The following is a 23,275-nucleotide window of genomic DNA, read 5'->3' as shown; positions in this document are numbered from 1 at the left end:
TGAAAAGAATCAATAGCAACACAACAGGTGACATTTCTTATTTCTACTCAGTTTGATCTTCTTTTCCCACCTAATGGGGTAGTTTACCTGGTGCACTGCAGTGCCAATGGTTTGTGCGCGTAGGTATCCTGTCGGTATTTCCAGCTGCTGTGGAAAGAAAAGATCCCCCCCAATACAATGTCCCCATCCTTAGATAGCTGGGGATTCTCAGGATCGCCCCTCTGCCTGCACACCGGCTCCTCAGCCTGAGACAGAGACACCAACAACAGCTGTAAAAGAGCCCAACCCTGTTCTGGCCACCTGTGTGTGGACGTCATGCTGTCTGAAAGAGCTCCAATACCTTAATGCGTAATGACGGATTAGCACTGGTATTTATACATTTTAGAGCAGCATAAGAAATAATAGAACGGTGATGTTTTATCTCTGTGGACCTGGAGAATGAGGAGGGACATACCCAAATAGAAAAGGAGTTTTGGATGTAACTTGTTCGAAATCCCTGGAGAATGTGTTGTCTGACTGAAATATTCACTTCTTTCAAATATTTGTCCTTTTGAGAACCTTTTACATGTCAAAGGAGAAATGTATACAAATGAAAAGTGCTAATCAATGAAAAACAACGCAGGATGAAGGTAGTGTATGTTAAGTGAAGAAAATTACACTTGAGGCTGGCTCACCGAAATATGTGGAAACCGTACAATTGATTCAGTGTAAAAATGAGGGATGGGCATTTTAAGAATAAATACTTCCTGGAAACTACAGCCCTGTTACCAAAAAATGTCGGGGCAGTTTAAAATGTAAATATAATGATTTTCAAATAATCTAAACCCATATTTAATTGAAAATAGATCAAGGACAACATATCAAATGCTCTTGAACACAATATCTCAGGAACATGCAGAGGGAATGGACTCAAGGATGAACTGATATGTTTTTGTTGGTCAAAGTTCAAGGTCGCTGTGACCTCCCATTCTTGTGAACGCAACAGACGGACAGAAACGGAGACTGTGACCATGTTTTACATTTGGTTGGATACTGAATTAGTGACGCTAATCCTGGGTATCCACCTTGAAAAAGTTATTTCTTTTTCACATGAAAGTTACTGAAACCTTTGCTAACACGAGGTAGCTCGCATTTGTTTAAGGGTAGATCATAAACTAGAAAAATAAATAAATAAATGGCAACCTCAGATACTATAATTAATTCACTTAAACAATCATTATATCAAGATTTAGGTAACCCTGCAGAGATACAACAGAAATAACTATTTTTAATCAAGTCAAATTATATATTTTTACGACCTCTTTTTCTCATGAGGCACTTAAAACATTGGATCAGAAATCCTTGTGAACACTTAAAAATGTACGTGCGCAAAAAATTTTTGTGATCATCTCGTAATTTTATATATTTCACAATAATCTAAAATTGTAATTTGTACTTAAAACCAACTTTAAAGAAATTCATGGTGCCAAACATGCTATTAGTGTCTAAGGGCAGTGTGTATATGCGGAACATATAATATATTTAATTAGATTATGAATCGCTGAAGAGTAAAAACAATATAAACCACAGTATTGGCTGCTTAGTGGTGTTCATGCTATGTGTAAGGTGGGCTAGCTAAACCTATAGTTTACTGCCAAATTTATCATGACTGAAGGCAACTGAACCTGATTTACTATCTGTATTTGAGAATATTTGCAGCATATACTGGTGTTTACTGTAGATACAGATAGAATGAAAACGGTATAGTATTTTCTTTAATGGTCCAAATCCAGACCAACCTGAATAACGACATACGGACTTTTAAAAATGTATAGGCCTAACAATTTGCTGGTTGCATTTTTATTTTGTTTTTGCCAATGGAATTGATTGAAATGTGTGAGTTTCATAATCCTTCTCTGGGTGGATTTACAAAAAACAAAAAGGTGGTGGTAGAGGTGAGGTGTTCAGGTGTTCAGGTGGTGAGGTGTTCAGGTGGTGAGGTGTTCAGGTGGTGAGGTGTTCAGGTGATGAGGTGTTCAGGTGGTTGTGCTGAGGCTTGCACTTGGCACAGAACCAAAAAACCAAGTCGAGCCACCTTGATAAGGGCTTAGCTCTGCTCTGCTCTGATGGCTGGCCCAAACAACTCTATAACGTATATTAGGGCTTTATACACCTTCATCAATGGGAAGGAAGTTGTCATGATTGATCTCATACCCATCAAATCAAATCAAACATGTAACGATGTTTTTGTCTATGATAATGCATAGTTTATTCTTTGATTGCAATTGTACGAACTCTATTAACTGTAAAATCAGTACAGAATTGAGTTTTAGGCTCATGCATTTATTTGTAGTCATAGTAAAAATATATATTAAATCATATGATTGCAAATTGCAGACTATTGTATTAAATGCTGTCAAAATGGAACACAACACAGGTCTGGAATAAAATAAACATAGGTGTTTACTTGAATGTCTGGTTTGTAATTGTTGATATAAAAATAAAAATAGCATTTGAAATACCCTAACGCTAACAGTACTTAGAATGATTTTAGTGCCCCTTCCCCATCATGTTCTTTTTTGTATTCTTCTCTGGTTTCATTAAGATGATATAGCATTTAGGGATGAAAATGCAAATCAGTAGTCCAAAAGTGGAGGCAAGAATAGCAAATATTTCCACAGCCACACTGAACTTTCCAGGAGAGCTGACATACGCTGGGATAAAAGTGATCCACACTGCACAGAATATCAGCATGCTGAAGGTGATGAATTTAGCTTCGTTGAAATTATCAGGCAGCTTTCGGGCCAGAAAAGCTAAAATAAAACATAACAATGCCAGAAGTCCGATGTACCCAAGCACAGCCCAAAAGCCCGCCGCTGAGCCCAGAGCACACTCGAAGATGATTTTGTCCTTGAATTCCTTGAAGTTCTTAAATGGAAACGGAGGAGAAATTGATAACCAGAGGATACAGATGACGACTTGAGTAAGAGTGAAAGCCAGAACGCTGAGTCTCTGCTGCGTAGGCCCGAACCATTTCATGACATTACCAACTGGAAGTGAAGCCCTGAAGGCCATTAAAACCACTATAGTTTTCCCCAGAACACAAGAGAGACAGAGGACAAAGGTGATGCCGAACGCTGTGTGTCGCAGCATGCAGGACCACTCAGAGGGCCGACCGATGAAGGTCAGAGAACACAGGAAGCACAGAGTCAAGGAGAAGAGCAGCAGGAAGCTCAGCTCACAGTTGTTGGCTCTGACTATAGGAGTCTTCCTGTATCTGAAGAAAATGAATGCCACAACCACAGTCATGCATGTTCCAAATAGAGATGCTGCAGTGAGCAGGGCTCCCATAATTTCTTCATATGACAGAAACACGGCCTCCTTCTTTATACAGGCATCTCTCCTCTTATTGGACCAGAATTCAGGAAGGCATCTCACACAGGTGATAGAATCTGCAAAATGGAAGGAGATGTTAGACTTGCTGAGGACAATTCTCTCATTTCAAAATAGCCCAGTCTATTTATGAATGGAACACAAACTGGTTCCTCAATACCAGTGGCCTCAGGTGTGATTTTATCTGAAGGGCTCCAAATCCCGCAGAGAAAATCTTGCTCTTCACTAAACTTGTGACCTGACTGCAGCGCCATTATGTTACTGTGACGGGAGGCCAAATACTACCAGCTCTGTGTCGTTTTGTGTGTTTCCAGGTTTTTTGACAGCGGGGCAGCAATACTACGAAGAGGTCAAACTACAATCCTATGTTTTTGACATACCTCAGGTTGCTAGAGCAACCTTATACACTAGAGATTAATGCTTTGAGGACTACAAATTAAATTTTGTTCACCCTCAATTCATCTGAAGCTTAAAACAACACAAACTGCACTGATCGGCCCTGGCACGTTTACATTTTTCAACAAAAACAATTATCATTTAGACAGCTCAGATTCAATCATTTTTAAAGATGGAGATTTTCAATTAGTTTAGTGTGCTTAGTTTAATTAGGTTGTGAGACTTTGATATAATTCTAGAAAAAATAATACACGTTCATATTACATGATGCTCAAAGGGGGTTAATGCATACTTTGGAAACTAAAATACAAAAATATGCCATTTCTTACAATTGGCCTGACTACCTGTGTTTTGTGATACATTTTAGCTCAACATCTTAAATGAAACATTACTGGACCTGTAGTGTTGCTTATTTCTCCCTCAGCACATAGTATACAGTCATAGCAGCAGACAGGCTTTCCTTTCTGGAGAACCTTGCGTGTTCCTGGGGGACACTTCTCGCTGCAAACTGACACGGGCACCTACATCAACAACAACAACAACAACAACAAAAACACAATGTGAAAAGTCCATAGAAGTCCATATCTTTATAAGCATGTATTATTAACTTTCTTATACAAATTGAAAGCAAACAATAGGATAGAGAATAACATTTCTGTAATAACTTTTCAATGTACAGTTATTAAGAATCACGTTGGTGTTACCTGCTGTGATTTCTGGGCCCAAATTAAAGACTTATTTTGCAGATTCAGCTGTATGTCTGCAGGTAACGATGCATCATAGAGACCAACTGTGACAAAGTCCACAAGGTCGTTTGTTCCTGGCTGCCAGTTTATAATTTCATACTTTGCTGCTGGATCTCCGTTCTCATTAAAGTAGACCTCATCTCCTTCCTTTGTTTGGAAGTGAACACTTTTGATGTGCTGCAAAATCTGTGGCAGTGTGTGTAATTTGAGTTAGTTACCTGACAAACATATTGAAGCCCTGTTGCCTGAAAAACAGACAATTCTAACAATTTTCCTTAAATAGGATTTAGTGTAAATGCTGTAATTTAAGTCTGTGATGTTAAGCTCACCGTGAATGGATCAAGTTGCACCCTGTTGTTACATGTTTTATTACAGCTGAGAATGCTGTGAAGTGCGTGGGCCACTGCATACACTCCTTTATAGACATTGTTAAAGATAGGCATGAGGGACATATCAGTGAACCTGTTTTGCACTCCAGTCAGATCTTCATGTCCAGTACAGTCTGTCTGCTTTTCTGCTGGTGACTTTGATTGCTTGAACTTACAGTTGAATAAAGTCTCCCAGAACTCTGTAAACATTTCATTATTAGATGAATTGAGCGGCTTTACGTTTATCATGAACGCTCTCAGGCCGCTGACATGTGCTTTGGGAATAGAGAGGCCTATGGCTCCGTCCAGGATATGATGCCTGTCCATTGCTGCAGTATGAGAGTCAAAGATCCAGGACTCACTGCCTACCCACTGGTAACCAGTCAGGTTGTGGTGGGAAAACTTGTGTATTAGGACATCCATGTCCATATTGGAAAGAAAGGCTACGATGACCTTAGATGTTGAAGCCTTGATAATATCAATTATCTTTTTGATTTTGTCAGATGGATCTGTTCTGAAGAAAGATACAGAGTACTCCAGACAGATGCCCAGCTGCTGTGCAGTTTCTGTGAATGTAACCATGCCATTATTGCCATAATCATCATTGGTTCTAATAGCTCCAACCCAAGTCCAGCCAAAGTGCTTGACCAACTGGGCAAGGGCTCTGCTCTGGTAATAATCACTGGGTATCGTTCTGAGGAAGGACGGGTACTTGGTTTTGTCACTGAGACAAGCACAAGTAGCAAAGTGGCTGATCTAAAAGAAAAAAAGAAACGATGAGCCGAGATTAAGGGATGAAATAAAACATTTGCTGTGAGATACTGGAAAATATCCTGTTTTTACAGAACACAGTTACATTTTTACTAATCCTTACCCACCAGTGGCATCTGAAACGGTCCGATAACCGTAGCTATGGCCATGCAAGGAGAGGAAGAGGTCTCTCCCATTATGGCATGCACTTGTCTGGTACACGTTGCCTCAGAGGGTGCAGACACAATTTCATTCCCATTAGCCAAGGCTAGTGCCACTCGTACGCTTCTGGCAATTGAGCCACAAGAGTCATAGATCTTGTAGCCCAGAGAGATGCCCGGCAGTAGGTCTGTGCTGTTATTTATTTCCTCAATGGTAAAAAGCATAGCCTGGGCATACTGGAAGCCCCTGAAATTCAAACTTGATACAGACCGTATTAAATATTACATTACAATCAATTTACCATGAAACAGAAATATGTCATTTTAACTCATTTGTGCCTGAAAAGAAACAATAGCAACACATCAGTTAATATTTCTTATTTCTACTCAGTTTTATCTTCTTTTCCCACCTAATGGGGTAGTTTACCTGGTGCACTGCAGTGCCAGTGGTTTGTGCGTGTAGGTATCCTGTCTGTCTTTCCAGCTGCTGTGGAAAGAAAAGATCCCCCCCAATACAATGTCCCCATCCTTAAATAGCTGGGGATTCTCAGGATCGCCCCTCTGCCTGCACACCGGCTCCTCAGCCTGAGACAGAGACGCCACCAACAACAGCTGTAAAAGAGCCCAACCCTGTTCTGGCCACCTGTGTGTGGACGTCATGCTGTCTGAAAGAGCTAAACCACCAGGTGACATCATATCTGCCTTCATCTAAATGAAAGAATTACATGGGTATTTATACACTATGGAGCAGCATAATAAATAATTGTGGCTCAGTGATGTTTTATCTCTGTGGACCTACAAGGTGGAGTAAGAGAAGTGTTGTGGTGACGGGCTCATTGCTTCATGTTCTCAGCCCTCCTTGAGCATTGTGAGGGTCTCCGTTGATGAGTTTGTTTGATACTAAATCTGACGTGCGCCCCCTGGTCATGTCCAGGAAATCAAAATCGCCGGCACACCCAAAACACTCACAAAAACATGTGTAACTCAGGAACTGATGATGATCAAGCAACGACATCTGCACCAGTTACTTATTAGGGTTACATTTTTCTCTTGCGCCGTGCACATCACATTGTGCGTGCATGGGCAGTAGTATCAAAACTTATTGATTTACCCTCGTAGGTACTATGTGTAAAATCAAGAAAAGTACACATAAGGCAGGCCCACAAAAAAAAAACCACACATTACAATAATTAGTACAATGTAGTCTCTCTAAATCTGAGGACTTTGCAATGAGCTGTGAATGTATCACATATGAAGTTGATATTTTGATTAAGTTAACATAGAGAGGCGGATTTGCAGATCCAGTCGAGGAAAGAGCAACGTTAGCATTTAGAGACATGTTTGTTTTACCCTGATGAATGTAAAGCATCTGTTTTCCTTTTTGATGGGACTGGCTCCTTATGTGACGTGTGAAACCCTGGTTGTCTGAATCTGCGTTTTTGGGACTGTCAGACTGTCACTGCAGTTCCAAAGTGGAAATGCTCAGCCATGGCAATGACATGTTTGTGCCTCACGATGTCTTCTGCCTTATAATTGACCACATCGACAGGTTAACAAGGTTAAAAACTTGATTTTCACTAGACGGCATCTTTAAAGATGCAAATGATGGAGAGCTATAGAGTTGAAGGAAACTGCAGATTAGGGTGAACATTTTTTTTAATGGGTTTATCACGAGCCGTCAAACATTGTTAATGTGTAATATTGATTAGAACATATTTAATCCACTGGCTCAAATTAGAATTCTGCCGCTGTACATTGAACAGAATCTGCTCCAATTATAGTGTTTGAAATCATAAAGCCGTCTTTGCTGTCATTGGTAAAATGTTGGCCTTTGACATGAAATAACTTTTAATAAACAGTCACAAGACTTGGTTGGAACTAATTTATTTTTAATTTTTATTGTGGCACGTTGAACAAATCAGTGAATAATAAAAGAAGTATTCATCAACTGAAATAAGAAATGTTACTATTCCAGTCCGTAGTCAAAGTGCTTGAGTGAGTCTTCATGATTCTGCACTCACTGCATGACTCGCCTGCGTATATATATGATAAATGTGTAGAGAAAGACTGCTGTCCTTCCTCACTTGTTTTTTGTGTGATGATTGGACATTTTATGTAATCCTTTTATTTAAATGCTAGGAATAAACATCGTATATATACCAAAATGTATTCATTTAATCCTATTTATAAAAAAAGAAAAACATGTGAGCTTATGACGTGAGAAAACTCAGGTGCACATTGCTGTTTCTTTGTGATCACATATTGAATTTATGACAATATTTTTCAAGTCATCTTAGTTGTTAATATACAGACATTTTAAGAAGGGTTTTAAATATAGGTGTATATTGCTTTTTTGTACAGGCCAGAGAACCAGCCTTTACCATCAATAATTTACTGTAGTTAAAGTGTTGCCTGAAAGTTCCTATTTCATCAGAAATTATGATATTTTAAGTATCTAAACTACATTAAAGAAACAGAAAAATTCTGTCGTGTTCTAACAAATATCCTAAAGGGCTTTCAGGGTCCCTTTACCCATCAAATGTTTCTTTGTGTTGTTCTCTGGTTTTAATAAAATGATGTAGCACTTGGGCAAAAAAATACAAAATAGCATTCCATAACTAGAAGCCAGAATAGCAAATATCTCCACAGCTACAGTGAACTTCCCAGGAGAGCTGACATACGCTGGGATAAAGGTGATCCAGACTGCACAGAATATCAGCATGCTGAAGGTGATGAATTTAGCTTCGTTGAAATTATCAGGCAGCTTTCGGGCCAGAAAAGCGAGTACAAAACACAACATAGCTAAGAGCCCTATGTATCCTAACACAGCCCAGAAGCCTACAGTTGAGCCCAGAGCACACTCAAGTATAATCTTCTCATTGTAATGGTTCATATTTTTATAGGGGAATGGAGGGTTGATTGTTAACCATAGTATGCAAATTACGACTTGTATGAGAGTGAAAGCCAGAACGCTGAGTCTCTGCTGCGTAGGCCCGAACCATTTCATGACATTGCTACCTGGAAGTGAAGCCCTGAAGGCCATTAAAACCACTATAGTTTTCCCCAGAACACAAGAGATACAGAGGACAAAGGTGATGCCGAACGCTGTGTGTCGCAGCATGCAGGACCACTCAGAGGGCCGACCGATGAAGGTCAGAGAACACAGGAAGCACAGAGTCAAGGAGAAGAGCAGCAGGAAGCTCAGCTCACAGTTGTTAGCTCTGACTATAGGGGTCTGCCTGTAGTGGAAAAATATCAGTGCTATGGTCATTGCCATACATGCACCAAAGACAGAAAAGGTGACCAACAGCATCCCCATTAATTCCGAGAAGGTGAGAAATTCAATAGCTTTCAAGTCACAGTTATTCCTCTCTTCATTGGACTTGTACTCAGGAGGGCATTTGTCACATTTCACTGCATCTGAAAGCATAAATATGTTTAGGCTGTACAGCACACACATCTTTAGGTAGACCAGTAAAGTGCTGGCAGTGATTTTGCCCAAAAGAAACACAATTAGCACGAGAGTAAAGGCAAGTAATCCAGCTGTCTCACTTGTTCTGTTGCTGAACTCCCCGCCCGCACAGGTGATGCAATCAAAACAGCAGATAGGCTTTCCTTTAACAAAAGCCCGACGGGTCCCCGGCAAACAGCTCTCACTGCAAACTGACCTCGGCACCTGCATCACAGTCACAATATTAAAAAAAAAAAAAAAAAAAAAAAAAAAAAAAAAATCAGGTTAATACGGGAAAGAGCTTTATGTTTATGAAAATATTTTTTGTAGTGATCAAAAGTGTTAGAGAACTGTAGATTGTTCAGAATGGAAAAGAAGTACATGAAATCCCAAATAAAATGTAATTAGCTTAAAAAAAAACAACTACTTTCGACAGGCAGTCTGCAGTAACCCACCTCCAGATTGTCTCCTGCCCAGATGGCCCTGATACCCGCTTTCATCTCAAACTGCTGACCCTCAGGCTGGGAAGCATCATAGTAACCGATGGTTTTAAAGAGGATGTAACCTGTATCATCCATCTGCCAGTTAACCAGTGCATAACGTGCCACAGGATCACCGTACTCATCAAAGAACACATTTTCACCAATCTTGGTGGTGAAATTGACCTGGGTTAGGTAATGCAGGACCTGCAGGGAAACAGTGATGTTGTTATTGCGTTACATAATTATTAGCATATAGCACTGGATTTAAAAAAAAAAAAAAAAAAATTTATTATGTTCACCTGCCACGGTTGGACATGTTCCGTATCTGCACAAGTGTTGTTCTCAAAAGGCCCGCGTCCATCTTTGCAATGAAATAAGATGTGCAGAGCATGAGCGACAGCGTACGTGGCCTTGTAAACATTATTCAGCAGACTGGCATCTGAAACGTCTGTGAAGCGCGTCTTTTTGCCCCAGAGAGACTCTTTCTCATCGCAGGCTGCAACAGGATCCTGGTTGTGCGTCTCTGACTGGAGAGTCAGAGTGCAGCTGAACACCGTCTCCCACAACTCCACAAGTCCCTGATTCCCCGGTGTGGTGGACGGCCTGCTGCTAGACAAGAACTCCTGCAGTCCAGGGATGTGAGCATTCAGTGCTGCGAAGCCCACCGCCCCCTGGACCACAGCGTAGTTTACTGCAGAGGCAATATAACGATATGTGATCCAGCCCTCGCTTCCGACCCACTGCAGGCCTGTCACATTCTGAGCATGAAGCTCCTTAATAAGTATGTCGAGGTCTGTGCCATCAGCAAAGGCCACTATCACCTTGGAGGTGGATTTCTTTATAATGTCCACCACCTCCAAGAACCACTTCCTGGGATCAGTTCGGTAAATGGCCACGGAGTACTCGACACACACACCTTCCCTTTCTGCTGCTTCCAAGAAAGTGGCCATGCCACCATTCCCATAGTCACTATTAGTTCTGATAGCCCCCACCCAGGTCCAGCCAAAGTGTTTCACAAGCTTTGCTAGCGCCCTGCTCTGGTAAATGTCGCTGGGTATGGTTCTGAAGAAAGAGGGATAGTCTCTTCTGTTGCTAAGACATGCACATGTGGCTGAATGACTGATCTGGAAGACAAGAAAAATAACATTTCTGAATAACACATTTGGTATTGAGAACATTGACATTTTCACATATTGTAATACTTGTCATTCAACAGCACAGTTTTTCTTGACAGTTAATTTGTGCAGAGCGCACGCATGCCCCCAACACTCACCACAGGTATATGGAAAGGTCCCATGGTGCGCGCAATTCCTATTGTAGAGGTGGATGTTGTTTCCCCTATAACAGCGTGCACATTGGAGAGTTTGTTACAGCTGCCTTCCCCAGTCTCGTACCGATTCATCAGGTTTAGTGATGCCCTGATGGACAGAGGGATGCTGGGACAGGAGTCGAAGATCCTATAACCCAGTGTCACTCCTGGAAGCAGCTCGGAGCTGTTATTAATCTCCTCTAAGGCAAACATCATCGTGTACGCATACTGGAGCTCTCCTGGGTCCATTCTGAACAAAGGAGAGGGACCAACTTGTACAATTTGTTACACTTCAAATGTGATTAAACAATACAGACTTGCAATACATTTTACATTTACGTTAGGTTTTGTTCATCCCTCTCTTACCCTTCACACTGGATTGCTCCTGGGTTGACCTCCGGAGCTGGATTGACAGTGACTGGGTTCTGATGGAAGGAGAAAATGCCTCCAATGTTGATATCTCCCTCCTTAGAAAACTGAGACAGTTCTTTTGTCCCGTATGTTTGACACACAGGCTTTCCTCCTCTCACACAGAGAAGTGACAGAAGTAGCAGGTCGGCTATCAGCAGCATAGTTGCTCTAGTGAATATTTGCCAGCCGAGTCCCAAAGATGCACATTTTATACAAGTTTTCTATCACAAAGCCACAGGGGCTTAGGGGCAATGTTTGTGAATACTCTGTTTGTCTCCACCAATGATATGGCTTGTGGTGTGATTGACAGATGGATGGACCTATTAGAGTGCCTGCTACATTTGTGTTTACCATAAACATTTCCAGGCAATAATGATTCCAACAATCTGGACATGTGTTTGTGGATTTCCAAGTATAAAACATATTTCAAAGAGAGAGATGTTTGATTGCATGCATTTAATCAAATGTAATGAATTATAAAACTACAGCAATATAATTCGTATTTGTTCAGTTATTTATTTTAGTCTTTACTAAAATAAAATAAAATAAAATAATAATAATAAATAAAATGAAATCACAAAAGATTATATTGCTCATAACCTTTGCAAAACTGCTTTAGGAAAGAAAAGCTTATATGGCCAATCCCTGAGTGCAATTAGGAGGAGCTTTGTTTCCTTTAGCAAATAAATACATGTGAACAACAATTCAATTTTACTTAATGTAAAGAGGCCAAAACATATTTGATTTATTGGTGTTGCTTACAAGAAAAACATTCTGTAAGTTTAACTTAAATATATGTACTCAGCTTTTTGGTCTTTTTTCCCTTTTAAACGGTGATCATTAATCATCAATAACAATTTGTTTGTCAGGTTGCTTGTCTCAGTTATGTTAAAAAAAAAAAAAGGAAAAGCTGCTGTTTTCACTCACTATTTTTTTTAAACTTTCTCCAGCAGCATCTTCAACTGCACCACACAAACCTTTTTCTGCTCACGGCCTACAAAGTCATTTTCAATAGCCTTAGTATTTATTAAATTAATATTGAAATAGCGATGCAGACATTTTAGTGTTACTACTGTGCTCATTTATAGCGTTTTTGACTAGTTTCTCCCCATCATGTGTTTTTTAGTATTTCTCTCGGGTGTCAGTAGTAAAATATAACATTTTGGAGCAAATATACAGAAAAACAACCCAAAGCTCGAGGCCAGAATCGCAAATATCTCCACAGCTACAGTGAACTTCCCGGGAGAACTGACATACGCTGGGATAAAGGTGATCCAGACTGCACAGAATATCAGCATGCTGAAGGTGATGAATTTGGCTTCGTTGAAATTATCAGGCAGCTTTCGGGCCAGAAAAGCGAGGACGAAGCACAGCACAGCCAGAAGTCCTACATACCCCAGCACAGCCCAGAACCCTACAGGTGAACCTAAATTACACTCTAGAATAATCCTCTCAGTGGCATGAGCTGTATTTTTGTGGGGGAATGGCGGGGCAAAGGTTAACCATAGCACGCAAACCAACACCTGCAGTAAAGTACAGCTAAGAACACTTGTCCTCTGAAGTAGAGCAGAACACTGAGGAACCGTGTTTGCCGGCCTTCTGGCTTTGAAGGCTCTCACCACCACTATGGTTTTAGCCAAGATACATGACATGCACAAGGCAAAGGTGATGCCAAAAGCCGTGTGACGCAGCATGCAGGACCATTCGGACGGCCGACCGATGAAGGTCAGAGAACACAGGAAGCACAGAGTCAAGGAGAAGAGCAGCAGGAAGCTCAGCTCAGAGTTACTGGCTTTAACAAGAGGAGTGTGGCGAAACCGAAAGAAGACACATGACACTGCCAATGTTAAACCTACTCCAAACAAGGAGAAAGCACTGAGGAGGACCCCCATGGTTTCTCCATAAGATAGGAACTCGATCACCTTTGGAACACACTGGCTGCGGTCTTGGTTGGACCAGTCCTCCAGTGGACACCGCGAGCACTCTGCAGAATCTGAATGGAGAACATGAACCACTGAAGTGTGTTTGTGCTGCAAGCGGCACGTTTTGATTACATATTAGTATTTAGTGACTCAGAGGTGAACTGTTACAAAATAAATAGCAGGAATTAATAGGAAATGTTGTACTTACTGCTGGAGTTGCTGATTTCTCCAGCAGCGCAGGCGATGCAGGAGAAGCAGCAGATGGGTTTGCCTTTAATCGCAGCTTGCCGGAAGCCTGGCAGACAACTGTCACTGCAGACAGACAGAGGCCTCTGCAACAACACCACAACTCAGCTGTCACAGTGTTTTGTTCATGTAATCCACATTCTGAATGTCAAATGGACAGCCAGTAAGTAGTTCGAATGCTGTTTCGTCAACCATATTGTCATTGAAAATGCAAATTAATACATTACTAACTTATTATTTTTTGTACATGTGACTCCACACCTGTTCAAATATCATAAAAACAGTCCTAAGCTACCTTTAATTGTCCTATTATGTATTGAAAATAATGTGACATTGTCATTAATAGTTGTCGATTGTGATCATGTCAGCTGAAATGCATTCCATATATCAACCAGATGTTTCTGCATCCACAACAATGAAAATTCCACACACAAGTCGTTTGATACCTTGAGGGATTCAGCAGCCCATGTTATGTTTATTCCGTTCATGGTGAACTGCTTTCCGTTTGGCAGTGAAGCATCGTAGCTCCCGACAGCTACAAACACGGTGTCTCCTGCTTGGCTTCTCTGCCAGTTCACCAGCTCATAAGTCGCTGCAGGGTCTCCATTTCCATCGAAATACACTCTCTCTCCTGACTGAAGAGTAAAGTTCACGTCTTGGAGGTGTTTCACAACCTACAAAAGCAGAACCGTGGTGAATAACATAATGTAGCATATATGGGATTTTATGAACCAGATTTTCGTACCTGTTTCGGCTCTAAATGATCTTTCCAGCTACATGACTGATTTACCGCGTCACCACTTTGTCCACATTTTAACATGTTATGCAAGGCATGTGCTACAGCATACACAGCCTTATACACATTGTTTGATATTCTTAGCTCTGACACATCTGTGAAAGGATTGTTGATGTCCTGTAGTCTCTCAGAGCCAGAGCACTGACTCTGAGCATGCAGACTGGATTGGAAACTGCAGCCAAAGGTTGCTTCCCAGAACTCTCTGAGCAGGTTACTCTGAGGGTCTTGACTTGGATTAACCTGTAAAAGAAATTCTCGCAGACCTGTGATTTTTGTCTTTGTAATAGTGAAGCCCAGAGACCCTGACAGTATGCCAGAGTACCTTTTGGTAGCCAAATGACCTGCTGTAATCCAGGATTCACTGCCTACCCACTGCAACGCGGTCAAATTCTGCTTCAGAGCCTCCTCAAGCAGAATATCCATCTCGCCCTGAGCAAGGAAGGCGACTAAAACTCTTGCACTGCCACCCCGGATCACTCTGACCACCCTCGCAACTTGCTCAGGAGAGTCAGTCCTTGAAATGGCCTCTGAAAACTCAACACAAATGCCCTCCTGACTCGCAGCTTCAATAAATGTTGCCATGCCATTGTCACCATAGTCATTGTCACTTCTGACTGCCCCAACCCACGTCCATCCAAAATGCTTGACCAGTTTTGCCAGGGCTCTGCTCTGGTAGTAGTCGCTGGGGATGGTTCTGAAGAAGGAGGGATACTCCTTCCTGTTACTCAGACAAGCACATGTGGCGAAGTGGCTGATCTAATAACAAAACAACAACAACAACAACAACAAAAACACACATTTGTGACATTTAAACGTTTGAATAATAAAAAAAAAGACAATATGTTTCTCAGTTTGAAATAATTCTGCTGCATCTAAATAAACTCTAGCAACCTTAATTCCAACTCTAGCATAACCTTTAAATTAACCCTAATACTACCAGAATTCAGTCTCCGTAATAAAAACGTACATTATAGCAAGCTGGTTATTATCTCTAGAGTCCCAGAGCACGGATGAAAACATTAAAAAATTAACAAGTCCCAAAAATATATACATATTTACCACTGGTATTTGAAAAATCCCTGAAATTTGTAGCATCACAATGGTTGAGGAGGACTCAGAGGCTCCAATGATGACATGAACAGATGACTGACCAGAGCAGGTTTTTCCCAAAGTCCTCTCCTGCCCATTAATTAGACTCATCACTGCACGCGTTGAAGGCAGTGTTGAACCACAGCTGTCAAATAGCTTATAACCAACTGAGATATTGGGGAGTAGAGAGCTACTGTTGTTGATCTCCTCGATGGCAAAAATCATTGTTTGGGCAAAACGAAATTCTCTCAAATTTATCCTGGAAAAAAAAAAAGAGTAAGAAATCAGACTTTATGTGGCTTCTCTTTAGTTGAGAAACCGACAAGGGTAAAAAGAGACAACCAACAATACCTGGAGCATTTGAGAGGTTGTGGAGTATCTGTCAGGGAGAGCGAAGGCTTGGAGATTTGGCTATGGATGGAAAAAGCTCCTCCAATAGTAATGTCCCCTTTCTCAGACAATAGAGGAAACTCTGTGCTCCCCAACATCTCACAGAGAGCAGTGTCTTCCTCTGCTGTGAAGGCTCCCATAACAAGCACCAACAGTAACATTACCCAGATGCAGCCCCCCATCTTTTACAAAGAAGCACACGCATGCACTCACAAACCTGAGCCTGCGTCACTGACCAAAAGCAGTGTCTCCTTTATGGGCAGAGCTTTATGCTTCTGCAGATGATGATGATTGAGGTCCTCGTATGAAAACGCAATGTGGTGATGATGTCAGGCTGCTTTTTTATTTTTTTTATTTGTGTTGAACTGATATTTGTTTAAGACCATTATAGAATCATTTCTTGATACACACTTTACAGTAGTCTGTATAAATGAAGAACGTACATATTTTTTCAGCAGCAAAAACATTGTACTGCATCTACAGCAGTAAAAAGGGAACCTACTAATGTCATAGTTAAATCATTTCTTTGAATTTGAATCCTATTTATATGTATTAACATTCAGAGTAATGTTTGTCTGGGGCTCTAATCCGGATACTAAAAACACAGTAAAAAATATTTGATGGTAGAAATTACAGACTAAAGACAATGTTGAGTTATAAATACGATGTAATTTTCTTATTTAATATCTGACCAAATGGGAAATATGGTCGCATATGCAGAATAATGGCCAGAAAAGTGTTTTGCAGAACATTTTGATATCACAGCAAAGTTGGCCTTTGACCTTTTGGATATAAAATGTCAACACTTCGCCATTTTAGCCTATTAGACTTTTGTGTGAAATGTTGCCATAACAACCACATACATTTTTGAGTTATGTCCACTAACCTGTTTTCTTGGGTCACAATGACTTTTGACAAATTTGAAGGAATTTCCTCGAGGTGTTACTGAGATATTGCATTCATGAAAACTGGACAGATGTGGGGTTTCAGTGGCCTTGACCTTTGACCACCGAAATCCAACCTGGTCATCCTTGAGTCCAATGAGGGCAGCAGGGGATAGTGGTGACGATGCTGTGGGTTCAGATGGACATGACATGAGTCGGACCTCATGCAAGAGACAGGAGTTTGGGCACCTGTTACAAACCTGCAATTAGCATTTGCATTTATAGTAATGACAATCTTTCCTGAACTGTGACCCTGTCGAAGCCCTAAATCCTAAATGTAATCTGGAGTTCACATCACAGTAATGTTCCGCACCTGAGAACGCTAACGTCATTATCCAAGTGGCACTTACACAGTAAATATGTGCACCAAAGATGTGTCAGACGAGCCAAGTGGTGTCAGCTTGATTTGAGATATAAACACTGACGAGGATCACTTCTCTGATTCCGATAAAAAAAAAAAAACATGGCCGATATTCTATTACCCCACAATACAAATTTAGTATTTTTGCCCTGTTAGATTTTCCTTCAACATCTTAAATTACATGTTTGTGTGTTTTCTGGTATCTAGTGATCATTACAGCCTCACTTCTAGCTTAGCTTTTGTAGGAAAGAAACATGGATATTTTTTGTATATCTGATGCTTTTATTCCCAGTCTGCTTCAGCGGAGCGATGCAGTGGCCATCCGATTATGGTTGAGGTGTGAATATTTGTAACTGGTTCAGTGGGAACAGGGCATGTTCATGGGATTTTGGAATATATTCAAATTACAATAATTTGGAGTACTTAACACAGAGCAGTCTGTGGGACAGTTTAGTATCACATGTATCTTTCAAGGTTCTTTTTTTGTAATGACAAACCCTTTTGACCCATGTGAACATGATGAAGGTTCCCAAAGTAGACACTGAGTCATGACAGCAGGGGCCCTAATGGATGCGAATTAGAATAAAGAGACGGATTACCATTGATTGTTTTTCAATATTTTATTACAGTGCATTCCCATTTTAATAACTTATCACGTGTTTTAACCGGTATACCAGATTGGTTGGATGTGGAACCACAAAATCTAAAATAAAGAAGTTTAAATGTCAACATGTATTTTTATAATGTAATGGAAACTGTGCAGTGAAATAAAGTAAAAGCTACACTGTGTTTAATCTAATATCATTATGTATATTCATTCAGGTTTTTCCCATTAAATGTTTCCTTGTGTTCAGTTCAGGTTTAAATACAATAATAAAGCATTTTGGTGCAAATATACAAAAAAGAAGTCCATAACTGGAGGCCAGAATAGCAAATATCTCCACAGCTACAGTGAACTTCCCAGGAGAGCTGACATACGCTGGGATAAAGGTGATCCAGACTGCACAGAATATCAGCATGCTGAAGGTGATGAATTTAGCTTCGTTGAAATTATCAGGCAGCTTTCGGGCCAGAAAAGCGAGTACAAAACACAACATAGCTAAGAGCCCTATGTATCCTAACACAGCCCAGAAGCCTACAGTTGAGCCCAGAGCACACTCAAGTATAATTCTGTCCTTATAGTGAATCATGTTTTTAAAAGAAAAAGGGGGGTTGATCGTCAGCCAAAGTATGCAAATTATGACTTGTATGAGAGTGAAAGCCAGAACGCTGAGTCTCTGCTGCGTAGGCCCGAACCATTTCATGACATTACTACCTGGAAGTGAAGCCCTGAAGGCCATTAAAACCACTATAGTTTTCCCCAGAACACAAGAGAGACAGAGGACAAAGGTGATGCCGAACGCTGTGTGTCGCAGCATGCAGGACCACTCAGAGGGCCGACCGATGAAGGTCAGAGAACACAGGAAGCACAGAGTCAAGGAGAAGAGCAGTAGGAAGCTCAGCTCACAGTTGTTGGCTCTGACCAGTGGAGTTTCCTTATAGATTAAGAATATAGTGGCTATTATCAAGGTGAGGAGCACACCAAACAACGTGAAAAACACAAATATTTTCCCCATAACTTCAGTGAAGGAGAGGAACTCTACATTTTTCAGTATACATGCATCTCTGTTTTGATTGGACCAATACTCTTCAGGACACTTTGTGCAGTCATTAGAATCTGTAATAAAAATATTGGTTACTATTGTAATTGAATCAGTCACATCCTAAAAGTGTAAATAAGAAACTGTACCATAGCAGACTTTAATGTGAGGCACAGACTGTAGCAAGCAAACAGTGTATGCAGACTGCCGTGATTCAGGTGTGTGGTACCTGTGGTGTTGCTGACTTCTCCCTCTGCACATGGCACACAGTCGTAGCAGCAGACAGGCTTTCCTTTTTGGAGGACTTTATAAGTTCCTGGACGGCAGCCGTCACTGCACACTGACACGGGCACCTGGGAATCAAATAAAAAGAAACACAGTCATTTAAAAAAAAAAAAAAAAAAATCCTCTAAAATGTATTATTATCAAACCGAAGAAACTATAGTTTACTGTCAGTTAAGATAGTTACATCTGTACTTCCTCCAGGCCACATTATAGATTCAGTCTCAAGAACAAACTTCTGTCCGGGAGGCAGGGAGGCGTCATAGTGGCCAACCGGTTTAAACTGAACCGATCCATCTGCCCCGCGCTGCCAGTTCACCACCTCATACCTGGCCACAGCTGCACCAGTGCTGTCAAACCACACCTGGTCCCCATTTTTCATGGTGAAGTTCACCTGCTTTAGAGACTCCAGTACCTGAAGTACAGTAAACAACATTGTATGTCAGTACACTGATTTACAAAACAAAAGATATAATCAGTTTAGTTTATTATTTTACCTGCTGGTGAGTAACCCTCACAGCCTTGTCACAGCCCTGACTGTTTGAGCACTTCAAGATGCTGTGCAGTGATTGGGCTACTGCATAGATTGCTTTGTAGATGTTACTGGAGTATCTCAGCTCTGCCACATCATCATCATTATCTCTTAGCTCAATCAAATCCTGGTTTTCTTTGCAAGGTGTAGCTTTTCTCCCACTGCCCCTGTCTGTCTCTTTGCACTGAAATTCTGTCTCCCAGAAATGTTTGGTTAGAAAATCCTCCAGGCCCCTGATTTTGGTCTTTGGCACAGCAAATCCCAGTGAACCTCCCAGCACACTGAAGCTAGTCTGAGTCACGAGGCTATCAGCTGTGATCCAGGCCTCCACACCTATGAACTGTCTGCCTGTGATGTTGTGCAGACTCAGCTGCTCTAGGAGGTTGTTCATCTCTACATGGGCCAGGAAACCAACAATGACCCGGGCAGTGCTTTTACGAATCACGTCCACCACTTTCAGAAGTTTTTCTGGTTCTGCCCGGTGAAACTTCTCTGTATAGTCCACACACACTCCTTCCTCCCGGGCTGCAGCTAGAAAGATAGCCATGCCGTTGTTGCCGTAGTCACTGTCGCTGTTGACCGTCCCAACCCACGTCCAGCCGAAGTGCTTGACCAGCTGGGCGAGGGCTCGGCTTTGGTAAAGGTCGCTGGCAATGGTTCGAAAGAAAGAGGGATACTCCTTCCTGCTGCTCAAACACTCACAAGTAGCTGAGTGGCTTATCTGAGGATACAAGGCAGAGAAATACAAGTTACACAATAAGGAGAGATTGCACGTAATATACACACTGATACCCATCGACTTCCCTCTTACCACTGGTATTTGAAATGGTCCAGTAGTGCGTGACAGCACAATGGTGGAAGAGGATTCAGACTCCCCAATTATAGCACGAACAGCTGATTGCCCAGAGCAACTCTTCTCCAAAGTCCGCTCATCTCCATTCATCAGGGCCATCACTGCACGCATTGAGGATAACGTTGAGCCACAGTTGTCATAAATACGATATCCGATGGAAACATCAGGAAGAAGAAATGTGCTTTTGTTTATTTCCTCAATAGCAAATATCATAGTCTGGGCAAACCGAAACTCCCGAAGGTTGACACTGAGACAAGAAGAGCAAAGCTTGATGTAACTGTTACACAACTCACAAGAGGTTTTTTTGTTTTTTTGTAGAGCTTAAAATTACCTGGAACACCTGAGACGTGTTGGTTTCTCTGTAAAGAAAAGTGGAGGCTGTGTGATTTTGCTGTGGATGGAAAAGGCTCCACCAATCATGACATCTCCCTCTTTAGACAGCAGAGGAACCTCTGGACTCTCCAGTATCTGACAGAGAGGAGCTTCCTCCTCCGCTGTTTCAAGAGCCAACAGGAGCCCCATGTAAACCAGCCCTGTTATTACTGGAGACATGTTCTGCTGAGGGATCCTGAAGGGGAAGAGCCACCCCAGTCCGGGTCACTTAGTTGTGTCCTTGTATTATCTTAGGTGATGACAGGTGCCCACTGGCCTCTAACTAACCAATCACAGAACAGAGAGATAAGACAGCCTTGATACAGCCCTGCTGTGATATTATTGATTGAAATGAATGGGATTTAGGAGATGTAATTGAAGATTAAGTTATATCGTTATCATATATACATATGATAAGCTATTAAATATGTGCATTGTTATAAAATACATATGAATAGGTATTGAAATATAATGCAAATGGGCCATTCTGTAAAATGGGTACTTTTGCCTTGAAAACTTTTATTTTAATATTCCTGCACTTTGAATTTTTCAAAATTTGAATACTTACACTCAAGATTTATTCTCTTCAATGAGAAAACGATATGCCCCAACTTGTGTGGACGGACCAGGCTCTCGGATCAGTCTTGTAAAAAATAGTTAATCCCAAACTTTGGAGTCATGATTATTATGCTTGAAATGTGGAGACGATAACGTTCCCCATACGTTCACTGGAAACTTGTATTCAACTTCTCCTTTTTTTTCTTCATTTATTTTAATTTTGAAGTTCTTGATAGGTTTTGTTTGACAATACTTCTTTAAGACACAATTCCCCAGTATGTTAAAAAAAAAAAAAAAAAAAAGTTTTTTTAATTTCCAATTTTGTACAGTATAAATGTTTTTGGATTTATTGGCCTATTGGACTCAATATTATTTATTAAAATGCAGCCTGTTTCACCAGTAGATCTCCGTTTCTGTTTACTGTTCAACACACGAGGAAGATGGTTTAAATGTTGCTGATTGCCTACAATGAGCAATACACTATACATAAAGTCACAAATGTCAACTAAGGGATTAGACGTCTTAAATATACTAATGAGGGCTGACATTTCTGTGTAAAATCAGAAGCTGCAAATATGAAACATTTCATCATTTTAGAGGATTCTGCCTTTGGATAAGGAAATTAAAGTTACACTTTTGACAACTGATCATAATAAAGATTTTAACATACCTGATTTAGCAAAGCATTGAGCCATGTGATGTTTAATTTGCTGTTATTGTTACTGTTGGAACCGAAGGGATGTTTAGCAGTCGGCTGATATGCCCTTTAGGCCCTTTTTAATTAAAAAAAGATATTGTTGTTTGTGTGTTTGCAGAGATGGCTGTTAGTTTATGAAACACTTTAGACTCTCTCTCTCTCTCTCTTGGTTTTGCCTTTTGGGACCTGATCTTGTAGGAACACAAGCGGTGAAGTGCAGATGCCTGAGGCCTGACCATGACTCCCACCTCAGGTGCTTCCTAATCACAAGCACACTAACGAACTAACAAATTCCCTCCAGAGTTCACAGTGACTCCAGCTGGCCTTCACACCTCTCCTCTTAGTTTATACTGGAAACTTTCCTTCAGGGCTGTTGCATCATCATCCCCATGAGACCTCCACTGGAGACCTTGTGGCCTTTGTCAAGACTTTGCCCCAGAGTCAGAATGACTCTTCTACTAAACCATGATGTTGCCTTTTGAACTTGACAAACTTGATGACACAAAGAAAGTTGATATGTTTGTGTTTTATGAGAAATGTGGGAGCGGAAATCAAATCTTACTATGATGTGCTTATTGCTTGATATGAGACTTTAAGTTAGATGTCAAATTCTAAAACAGATTATATAGTGTAGTTGTCACAATAACCTCACAATAGACTACAAATAAAAACTGTATGTCATGGAACATTGACAGAGTTTCTATTGCATTTTGATTAGGAACAGCTGGTGTTAATGAATACTTTCCTCATGTCAGAAGATCAAACCCGGTTAAAAACGGAGGAAAGAACCCAAGTTCTTCTATTGTGAACCACCATCTTAATGGATCTGGTTTTACACAGGACAACATTGTTGAACTTGTTGAAAGAGCAAAGGGCCTTCATCAAACAGATTCCACAACGTTGGATACACGTGATTGTCTAAACAGTGATTCCCAACCAGGGACACCACAGTACCTCGTGAGGTATTAAAGCAAATGTCACGAGGTACATGGAAATATTATGGGGAAGCATCTAATTTGAAGATATAGAGAAGGAAAACTCCACACAATGATGAAAAAAAATTATGTTTTAGTACATTCATTATTACAATAGCAATAACCCCTCCACTTACAACAAGACAATTTCGCAGGACACACTCGACAACACT

General features: G+C 40.8%; 4 protein-coding genes across 4 annotated transcripts; all 4 read right to left on the bottom strand.

Moving 5' to 3' along the window:
• Positions 1–2,484: 2,484 nt before the first annotated feature.
• On the bottom strand, positions 2,485–6,033 carry LOC138197429 (extracellular calcium-sensing receptor-like). The gene is made up of 5 exons (XM_069148267.1): positions 5,761–6,033; positions 4,844–5,638; positions 4,473–4,700; positions 4,166–4,289; positions 2,485–3,431 (listed from the first exon to the last, which is right to left on the bottom strand). The coding sequence occupies exons 1-5, from the start codon at positions 6,016–6,018 to the stop codon at positions 2,530–2,532; spliced, it is 2,307 nt and encodes a 768-aa protein (XP_069004368.1). The 5' UTR covers positions 6,019–6,033; the 3' UTR covers positions 2,485–2,529.
• Positions 6,034–8,299: 2,266 nt separating this feature from the next.
• LOC138197424 (extracellular calcium-sensing receptor-like) lies at positions 8,300–11,607 on the bottom strand. The gene is made up of 6 exons (XM_069148260.1): positions 11,402–11,607; positions 11,000–11,285; positions 10,026–10,850; positions 9,700–9,930; positions 9,346–9,469; positions 8,300–9,213 (listed from the first exon to the last, which is right to left on the bottom strand). The coding sequence occupies exons 1-6, from the start codon at positions 11,605–11,607 to the stop codon at positions 8,300–8,302; spliced, it is 2,586 nt and encodes an 861-aa protein (XP_069004361.1).
• A 936-nt stretch (positions 11,608–12,543) lies between these two features.
• LOC138197425 (extracellular calcium-sensing receptor-like) lies at positions 12,544–16,071 on the bottom strand. The gene is made up of 6 exons (XM_069148261.1): positions 15,851–16,071; positions 15,470–15,758; positions 14,360–15,166; positions 14,061–14,288; positions 13,577–13,700; positions 12,544–13,439 (listed from the first exon to the last, which is right to left on the bottom strand). The coding sequence occupies exons 1-6, from the start codon at positions 16,069–16,071 to the stop codon at positions 12,544–12,546; spliced, it is 2,565 nt and encodes an 854-aa protein (XP_069004362.1).
• Positions 16,072–18,012: 1,941 nt separating this feature from the next.
• Positions 18,013–20,936, bottom strand: LOC138197430 (extracellular calcium-sensing receptor-like). Its single transcript, XM_069148268.1, has 6 exons — positions 20,833–20,936; positions 20,460–20,748; positions 19,614–20,369; positions 19,304–19,531; positions 19,064–19,187; positions 18,013–18,911 (listed from the first exon to the last, which is right to left on the bottom strand). Exons 1-6 carry the CDS (start codon positions 20,919–20,921, stop codon positions 18,013–18,015), a joined length of 2,385 nt encoding a protein of 794 aa, XP_069004369.1. The 5' UTR covers positions 20,922–20,936.
• Positions 20,937–23,275: the final 2,339 nt, after the last annotated feature.

Source organism: Embiotoca jacksoni, unplaced genomic scaffold, assembly GCF_022577435.1.
Source record: "Embiotoca jacksoni isolate LCO1_2020_lvr unplaced genomic scaffold, fEmbJac1.0.p SCAF_14, whole genome shotgun sequence".
In the NCBI taxonomy this organism is placed as follows: domain Eukaryota; kingdom Metazoa; phylum Chordata; class Actinopteri; family Embiotocidae; genus Embiotoca; species Embiotoca jacksoni.
Note: the sequence above shows the minus strand (reverse complement) of the source record. Positions and strands in the feature narration are given on the sequence as shown.

Bases quoted from the DNA above. Each gene is read 5' to 3' on its own strand.
- LOC138197425 (XM_069148261.1), bottom strand. From the start codon at position 16,071: ATGGGGGGCTGCATCTGGGTAATGTTACTGTTGGTGCTTGTTATGGGA. The intron at 15,759-15,850 runs GTATTGTTGGTT...TTTTTTTTCCAG, and splicing joins CAACCTCTCAAATGCTCCAG to GATAAATTTGAGAGAATTTC. The intron at 13,701-14,060 runs GTATCAAACGAC...GTGTTGTTGCAG, and splicing joins GGGCTGCTGAATCCCTCAAG to AGGCCTCTGTCTGTCTGCAG.
- LOC138197430 (XM_069148268.1), bottom strand. From the start codon at position 20,921: ATGATTGGTGGAGCCTTTTCCATCCACAGCAAAATCACACAGCCTCCA. The intron at 20,370-20,459 runs GTAAGAGGGAAG...TTGTATCCTCAG, and splicing joins GACCATTTCAAATACCAGTG to ATAAGCCACTCAGCTACTTG. The intron at 19,532-19,613 runs GTAAAATAATAA...ACTGTACTTCAG, and splicing joins TGAGGGTTACTCACCAGCAG to GTACTGGAGTCTCTAAAGCA.
- LOC138197429 (XM_069148267.1), bottom strand. From the start codon at position 6,018: ATGCTTTTTACCATTGAGGAAATAAATAACAGCACAGACCTACTGCCG. The intron at 4,290-4,472 runs GTAACACCAACG...TTGTTGATGTAG, and splicing joins GGGCCCAGAAATCACAGCAG to GTGCCCGTGTCAGTTTGCAG. The intron at 3,432-4,165 runs GTCCAGTAATGT...TCCATTTTGCAG, and splicing joins AGAAATAAGCAACACTACAG to ATTCTATCACCTGTGTGAGA.
- LOC138197424 (XM_069148260.1), bottom strand. From the start codon at position 11,607: ATGCTGCTGATAGCCGACCTGCTACTTCTGTCACTTCTCTGTGTGAGA. The intron at 11,286-11,401 runs GTAAGAGAGGGA...TCCTTTGTTCAG, and splicing joins GGAGCAATCCAGTGTGAAGG to AATGGACCCAGGAGAGCTCC. The intron at 9,214-9,345 runs GTGAGACAGCTG...TTATGCTTTCAG, and splicing joins GGAGTTCAGCAACAGAACAA to ATGCAGTGAAATGTGACAAA.